Below are 8,804 nucleotides of genomic sequence, written 5' to 3'. Positions count from 1 at the left end.
ATGACATGGCAAGATCACTTGTTTTAATATATCACATTTTATTCAGTTACTACTTTGACTCTTTGAGATTAACTAGTTTGAAGAATATGCTCAAAGAACTACCTGAATGTCAGGAACATCTATAACACTGCTGTTTTAGCAACTTGGAATTGGATGCAAAATTGTCAGAAACAACCCAGAGTGAAGGATTATGAGTGTTTTTTTTTTTTAAAACAACCAGTGGAAAAATGGAAAGAAATAATTACCAGCAAACATAAGGTGAGCAAGAAACACAAAATATTCTTTATTAAATATACAAAATTTGTGAAACAGAATTGCATCACGGATTGTAAACTTTCCAATCTTACATACTACCTCAAGCACATTCCACCAGCTACACAGTTGAGGACAAAAATACAATCAGTTTAAACTGAAATGTAAAAAAAACAAAAAACAAAACAAAACCTCTGTTAAATGGAAGACGTGAAAGAGGATGTGCCGAGTCACACGTAATGTGCAGTCTCTACAGTCATCTATGCAACTCGATATTGCAATCGCACAGCAGGACTGAGACGACGGGATAGGTCCGGATGCTTGTGTATGCTCGTGTATGCTTTGAGCTCACTGGCTAGTTATCTGTCGTGATGTTAAAAGTAGGCCGAGCGCTTAAATCACGGAGCGATTAGAAAGTGCAGTACGGTGTAAAGAAGATCTAACTATACCGATATCAGACGGACAGGTACAGTTTTATTCTGACAGTTAAGTAGTGCAAGAACATCCACAAATGCTGTTAAAAGTGGCATCATATCAGAATACTTTATGGTGTATCACTCTGCTCCATAGATTAAGTTTCAAGGCTTCTTTTTAAATAAATATGTACACACTATATTTTTGGCATTTCACAGGAAATCACTGTTTCTACTCATTTTCTATTGTTATGCATACATTGTACTTTTGTGCAGCGGTGACCTAAACAATATCAAAACAAAGCATTAGAAGAGTTTAAAAAAAACAGAGAGAACAGAAAAATATCAGTGAACAGATGGCTTTTCTTTCTCAAAACCTGCCTCGGGCCCCGACAAGTTCAAACGAAGTGCTCGATTCTCAATGAACATCAAAAAACAAAAATAAGGCAGCATTTGGCATTTCAATACGGCATATATGCTGTAGAACGTGGTATATATCCCTTTGTAACACCTGAAAGCTGTAGCGATATGTGTGCTTGAGCAGAAGCATGTGTGACACCCAAGACACTGAGGGAGGGAAGTCAAGTACCAGCATGTTGCAGGCATCTTCTTCTTAACGTGGTGTCGAGAACGCACATGTGGGAAGGCAGAAGCATGAGATCAAATAGCTGGGATGGCTGATCCTGATACTGACTGGATACTGAGTGATACTGTCTTCACCTGATAACACCGTGACCCATGCTAGAATCAGTTAGCTTATGTGGCTGAGCATTCTGGGTAATTTCAAGACATGCCCAAAGAACAGAAAGAAGAAAAGAGGAAAAAAAAGAGGACGAAACAAGCAAATAAATGGGTGAAACGAAAAGAAGAAAACACCATTCACTTGCTGGCTAAGAACACTTTTGAACATTCAAAGGCTACAATCAGTTCCCAGTAATGTCCACGTGACAAAGGCTGAAATCTGCTCATTTGGTTTGTAGTTTCAAAAACGAGTCAGAGCACTCGGTACTTATCAGGGAACATTAGTAGAGTCTTAATCCAAAACCAAACACACACACGCACACACACACACACGCACACGCACACACACACTCTGGAAATAGTGGCACGACTCAAACGTTGCAGAAAGCCATACCAAAAGAAACATATCAGTGGTTTTGCACATTTTCATCATGAATTTGCCTTTTTAGTTCACTTTGCATGATTTCTATTTGAAGATTTCTTCCTTCCTTCCAGATAGCCAGAGTTTTGAGATCACTTCAATCAGGTCTCAACTTGCAGAGGCTTGAAACTTTCCCTCTATTGGAGGAAATGTTATGTTGCCTTTGTTATTTGTTAGCAGTGTGTTTCCATTGCGTATCGCAGTGGCTGTTGTTGGGGCTTCATTCTGACTCTATACACAGGGCTCAAAAAGCCAAATCCAACATAAACTTTCACAAGTTTTACACATGAACTCCAGACAATGCCGGGGAAACTAGGTTAGGGGATTGCCCAGTGAACTGCTCAATACACAACAGGAGATTCATACTGCTGCAAGTGTAGTTTTTCCCTCAAATGTCAGGATTTGTAGTCTCTTTATGTCATTTTTGGCTTTTGAACTAGCAGTTGAGCTAGCAACATCTCATTGCACTCCATAAAATGGCGACATTTTCTGTTAATGAGCTACTATGAAATGTAACAAGACAACAAAATGCTCCCCCTGATCGATCGTGTCTTGAGAGGCTTCATGCGTCTTTGATTTTCATGCCAAAAATAGCTGAAACCAAAGTCTGCCTTGAAAGAGGGGAATCAATCTACCACTTGACTGTATGCTAAAAAAAGGCCAACAACTGATGGACTAAATATGCAAAACCACCAGTATGTCTCTTCAGGTTGCTCTGCTCAAGCTACAAAGCTGCAACACTCATGTAGAAGTGTTGGTGTTGTTTCATCTTGAGTGAGGATATAGTCAGATAAGCGTCATGTGGACTGAAACCCTACAATTTTCTCTCTTTTGTGATAAGGTGATAGAAGTGACAGGTGAGGTGAGAAGGAAAATTAATTGTTTTTACAATCAAGATCCCACAATGGAAGCATCTGGGCTTTTTAAACCCACCAACTGGCTTTGTGAACCTGAAAACAACCTGAGGACGCGCGCTACATTCATAAAACCACTCAGACCAAACCCTTCACCGAGGACGTGTTTCAGTACAGTAAAGCATGCCAGCTGGAAAACGTCGCCTCGACATCTCTCAGTGCCTAAATATTTGTATCAAAAAAGACAGCATAGCAGTGAAAAGACTAAAGAGCTGTTGTGGAGGTTAGAGTGAACAGATGCAACGTGAACTGCAAACCCTCTACCCCCCCGCCTGAATTCGTCACTTAAATTTGGAGCGCACTTGCAGGAGGGTGGGCTTCTGCTCCATGATGCGCACCAGCAGTGTGTCAATGTAGTCCTCCAAATCTCTGACCTGCGGCTTCAGTTTCTTCAGCTCCGTCTCCCGCTTGGCCAGCAAAAGTTTCTGACGTTCATACTCCGCCTTCTGCCTCTCCAGCTCCGCCTCGCGTTGCACCAGCAGGTTGACCAGTTCACTGTGGGTCAGGTGGTAGTATGACCCCGCTCCTTCTGTCAGTGACTGGAGACAAAAAGAAAAACAAAAGGACAAGAAAAGAATATTCATTTAACAGGTACAGCCTCGTGTCTTTTCATTGCACTCATTACAGAACGAGATTCAGGAGTTACCTAGCTACCTTGTAGATGGGACCCAGTGCGTTTATACAGGCGGATACAAGTCAAGCTTCCTGGAGATCTCAAAACGAGTTTCTCAAGGTTCAACTACAGGCCCTGTTTTTTTCCCATATTAAAAAAAAAAAAAAAAATATTGCAAAGGATATGCCTGTACTTGAACTGCACCTTTATACAGATGATATAATACTCAGTTAGCTCTTCTCTAAGTCAGGCCATTTAGGAGATCCAGACTGCTTTTAAACTGCTGCAGGCATCATTGCCTAGTTTAAAATTGCTTCTTAATACTAAGGAAACAAAACTTATGTTGTTCACTCCCAGATCTCGACAGTGGCTAGGACTATATTGCCTCACAGCAAGAAGGTCCTGCGTTTGAATCCACTTATTGGTTGGGGTGCTTCCATGTTCAGGTTCTCCTTGAGGTTTTTCTCTGAGTGCTAGAGTTTCCTCCCACACTCTAAAGACATCCTGGTTATTCTAAGCCTGTAAATGTGATTGGGAGCATGAATGGTTGCCTTTTTTCTCTCTGTTAGCCCTTTTCATAGACACTCCACCCCTACCCCCTTCTCCCAACCTTAAACTGGATTAGTGGAAAAAACATAAATGGACAGACTAATGAACAATCCCAGATCTTAAATAATGTTGGTATTCATACCCTAGGAGAAGACTTACTGTAAAAAGAGTGATCCTACAAAAACATATGTGTCTTGCTGGATGATAGACTTTTCTTTAACAGCATATTGTGTACACACTGGATTTTTATTATCAGAATAGGGCCTTTTTTTATTATTTAGCACTCAGGAAAACACTCGGACATACTATGTTTTTAAAAGTTTTCATTATGATTATATTATTTGTTTTAGACTCTGTGTATCACAGTTATTTCGTATTTCATATCAAATTCATTGTCCAGTACAAATTCCCATGTACTTTATGGTCTAGACCAGGGGTCTGCAACCTTTTACACCCAAAGAGCCATTTGGACCCGGTTTCCACGCAAAAGAAAACACTGGGAGCCGCAAATACTTTTTGACATCTAAAATGAAGATAACACTGTATATATTGTGTTTTATCTTTATGCTTTGTGTGAACAACTAAGGTGTGCTGCTTATGAAATCCATGAAGTGCTACAGAGAAAATTAAATTATATTTATGTAATCAACACATTTTGAACTCTTAAAGAAATATAACAAAAGCAAAGACACCGAGCTGAACTAAAATGATCCATGTAGCAAACAAAAACTGTTGTCAGCCGCCACCCTTATATCGCCTTTGGGCTGTTGGAGCCTTGACCTGACTCTTAAAAAATAATTCGGAAAAAAAGCACTATGCTGCTGAAAAATGAAAAATAGATATTTGCAAAATTCTGCCTAAATATGTATTTTACCTGGTTAATGCGTGCGGCGGGGCGTGGTTTGCGGCGCCTCTGCAGGGGAGGTGGACGCACCTGAGCAACACCCGCAATTACACCTCGCTGCCTTTACGTCTGCGCTATCTGTGCTGTTGTGTTGTTGGTGGTGTATGTCGGGCTGTATGTCGGGCTGTGAGCTGAAAAGCTACAGCCGGCTGTATGCGTACAGCAACCGTGTGTGAAAAGTGCTCAATAAAGAGATTCTCAAAAGCATGCTCATGGAAACATCGTCGGGTCTGCCGTGATTTGTTTACAATGGGACTTCTGCTCCTGAACCTCTGCGCACAGAGTCCGCAAATCGGGGCTATACGAAGTCAGTTTACGCAGGACTGTAAGCTGTCATCTGTCAGGCATGAACGGTGTTTGTCTTTAACATAGTTCACGGTGGAGAACAGCTGCTGACATAATGTGGATCCGAAGATCCATAATTGGCCTACCTGGGGTTGAAAGTCTCGATAAATGCACGGCGTTTCGGTGGGTATACGTGTGACTCTTATTTTGAGCGATGAAAAAAATAATAGAATATAATTTTATTTTTATATTTCAATATCACAATAATCTTCCAATTTAGAACTACGAGTTAAAAAGAACTAACATAAATAAAATACACTTCAGCTAAATGCTTCTAATTTATTTGCCCAAACCAGGCGGAGCCGCACTATAAGGACTAAAGAGACTAAAGATGAACCTGTGTGCACAGCGTCTGCAAATCGGCGCTGTACGAAGTAAAACTAATAATTTTGCTGATTTTCTCTATCTGTGCAATATGGATTAACGTTACTGCTGAAGATGTGAGGACATCTGATCTCTGAAAAAACAACTGTTAATGGAGCTGGAAAAACAAACCCACATCTTGATCCTTAAAAAAAGCATATTAATATATAGTAAACGTGGAAGTAAGTAGAAGTAAAAGGCTTCAGCCTACTAATATTAGTTCATAAAATACATTCTCTGCGCCAAAAGTGATGAGTTAAGGTGCCCATGGAGGCAAGGGTGCCACCAGGCATTTGGCCCCGGGGCAGACCCAAGTCAGGCTGGAGAGATTATATCTCTTGGCTGGCCTGGAAACGCCTTGGTGTTCATATTCATATTAATATTCTTATTCTTCTATGACAAAAAGTACAAGTGTTCATTTAAAGAAATAAACAGAGCAGTAAGAGATGTTGTTTTTTTTTTGTTTTCTTTATTTTGATTAGCCGCCAATTACATGTTTTTATTTGTAATTCTTGTAGTGCTCCCTACTATGTGAACCCCTCACCTGAAGTTTGATGTTTATTAGTTTAGTTTAGATTCTAAACTATCAATCCCAACAATCACCTGATGTTTTACGTTTATTAGTTTAGTTTAGATTCTAAACTATCAACGCCAACATTCAAATGATCCCCTTTAATAGCAAGCACTGGGCGACGGTGGAAAGGAAAAACTCCCTTATAAAAAGGAAGAAACCTTTGACAGAACCAGGCTAAGAAAGGGGCAGCCATCTGTCATGACTGGTTGGGGGGTGAGAGGCAGAGGAAAAGAAAAATGAGAGCACATGTTAGCTATATGTTGTTCACATTGCCTAAAATGAACAACGTATGGTTTTCTGGACTGTGAAAGAAATGTCTCAAGTCAGTTTTCAGTGACGTGACTTAAGACTTTTCTTGATGGCCTTGCGGATGCTTGTCAGAAACACTTCATTTGCTTTCGTGTAAAAATGAACTCCAAAGCAGTTGGAGTTGTTGAAAAGCTTGAAGGGCGGATTCTCAATAACCACTCCATCAAAGCGGTCGACAGCCTTTCTAATGCTGGCATTCACAATCTTCCTGTCCTCATTGATTTCGTCTGGATTTTCATGTCTCCACACTTGACGCTCGTTGATGGATGAATATGCAATTGTCATTGAGGGGAACTCTGTGTGCAGTTGCATCAATTCCTTCTCAATGACAGAAGAAAGTTCATCAGCAGAAAAGAGTCCCAAATCATTGCCCCCAGCATGGATTACCAGTATGTCAGGTGGGCTCTGTGTGGATAGCTCCTCATAAAAACGAGGAAGGACTCCCGACCAGCGCATTCCTCCTTCGCCAAACCACTGGACTTTGGCATCAAGTCCAAAATTTTCTCCGAAAATCTTTCTTGCTTCACCCTCGGCTCGTCTGATGTCGATGGACCCAATGAGCCACACGTTTTTTCCTCTCTGGTCTTCTGGCCTCTCTTTCTTTTTTGGTGTGTTTTCAGAGGTTCTGGTACCACTCAAGGCCGTATCATTTGTTTTCTGACCTGGGAGATCGATAGTCCTGGACTTTTTTGGATACTCTGTGTCACTACGGTTACTTTTGGCCTTGTGTTTTCTTGGTGGTGCGATTTCAGAGGTTAAAGTATCGCTCGAGGTCGTAACGTCCATTTTCTCAACTTGGTGCTGGATAGACCTTGGCGTGCAACTTTTTTGGATGCTCGGAGTCACTGCCGTTTCTTTTTTCTCAGTGTCTGTTCTCTTCCTCTTCCTCTTTCTCTCTGGAGAGTAGCTCTCAGAGTTGTTTTTGCTGCCTTTTGAAGTCTGACTGGATTGTCTTTTCAACACAGTTTTTTCTTCACAGATTCGTCTGTTTTTCTTTGGTGGAAAGCAGCTGTCGGCACTTGTGCAATTCTGTGCAACATAATCCGGGTCTGCCTTCCTCTTGAGTGGAAGCTGGAAATGAGTTTCTTCCAAATTTGGCTCTGGATTTTGGTGGTCCATTGTAGTAAAGCCAGCGCGTTTACTCTGAGACATGTTGGAGTGTTGCTGAAGTGACTGTGTTAAAGATTCAACCGTTTTAAAATGTTTCTCAGGCGTACCTTTGAACGCTGCAATCTTGAGTGTTGCAAGTAAACTGCATGAAAGTATGGGAGTCTTACCCCTATTTAAGGATTCACAAATCAAAGGCATATGAAATGCCTTTGATCATCATGATGATGTCATAACATAACGTAACATTCTTTTTTTTTTCTTTTTTTTTTTTAAATTAAGTGTGCCTCTGTAATGGCACACTTATTACTATTCGACAGATTTATGCTGCTTATTATTCTCCTTTTTCCTGCCTAAAATTTCGCCGCATAACTCACCCCACAGTTTTGATACAAGCTTCACATATGTTATATCATTTTGTGCAGCTGGATCTGGAATGGTGTGTTATGACTTTTGGTGGCGCCAACCCAGGCCACTTTGAAGGCCTACCGCTCGGCCATACTTTGTTGTAGAAACGTCATTTAAACTTTAAGCAGGTCACAAGATTTTGGACTTTTATTGACCAAATCCTCGTTGCGATATCTTTTACGGTTGTTTCACAAGAGCAGTTTAAGTTTTAGGAAAATTGGGATTTTCACGGAATGTTCGCCCAACTGTCAACTGCCAATAAACCAGAGTGTGGAGAATAATTGAAAAAATTTGTCTTTCTCGTCCTGTCCCACCCAAACCGTTTACCCTACATCAATAATTTATACATCAAAATGTAGCTATCGTTGTCTTCTTTCATCCAATGTGTTTCTTATCAAGATCAGATTTACGTTTTTCTCACAAATGCCATCAAAGCGCAGCCTCCTCCCTCTCTGTCCCCCATAGACGACCATTCTAAAACTGCTCTCAATTTTCAGCTCAAACTTAACATTGAAGGGTGTCTTTACACTGTCACCACGTCAGTATGATACACTCTACAGGCATGAAAATTTAATATGTTGTAGTCTGGAAGTTCCTGCCACTCACGGTGAAAGAATTATTGCGATCGGACCTACAATTTTCTCTTGGCAAGCATTTGTTTCAGAGCTTAATTCCTGTTTGCCCATCTCTGTGTCTGACCCCAACTGCAGAGTGTGTGTGTGTGTGTGTCCCATCCCCTCCCCTCCTGCCACTCACAGGAGTTACTATAGCAACAGGCCCTAACAGCTGAGTACATGAACAGCTGATGACTCTCTGCTTAAAACTCAATAGTTTTTTGCTCCAAACACATACATCCTGATGTCTTTGGAAATTATAGTCATTTGTTTGAGG

At 40.9% G+C, this 8,804-nt stretch overlaps 1 protein-coding gene across 5 annotated transcripts in view; it reads right to left on the bottom strand.

The window, feature by feature from the left end:
- Window positions 1-259: 259 nt before the first annotated feature.
- The window catches only part of rab11fip5a (RAB11 family interacting protein 5a (class I)), a 33,664-nt gene continuing 25,119 nt past the window's right edge, over window positions 260-8,804 (bottom strand). For all 5 annotated transcript variants that reach the window (XM_039603349.1, XM_031742055.2, XM_039603350.1 and 2 more), the window contains one exon: window positions 260-3,280. In XM_039603349.1, coding sequence (XP_039459283.1) covers window positions 3,023-3,280 — 258 coding nt within the window. In that variant the 3' untranslated portion in view covers window positions 260-3,022. The remainder of the gene's footprint in view (window positions 3,281-8,804) is intronic.

This window comes from Oreochromis aureus, linkage group 19 (assembly GCF_013358895.1).
Source record: "Oreochromis aureus strain Israel breed Guangdong linkage group 19, ZZ_aureus, whole genome shotgun sequence".
In the NCBI taxonomy this organism is placed as follows: Eukaryota; Metazoa; Chordata; class Actinopteri; order Cichliformes; family Cichlidae; genus Oreochromis; species Oreochromis aureus.
The sequence above is the reverse complement of the archived record's forward strand: the minus strand, read 5'-3'. Positions and strand labels throughout refer to the sequence as shown.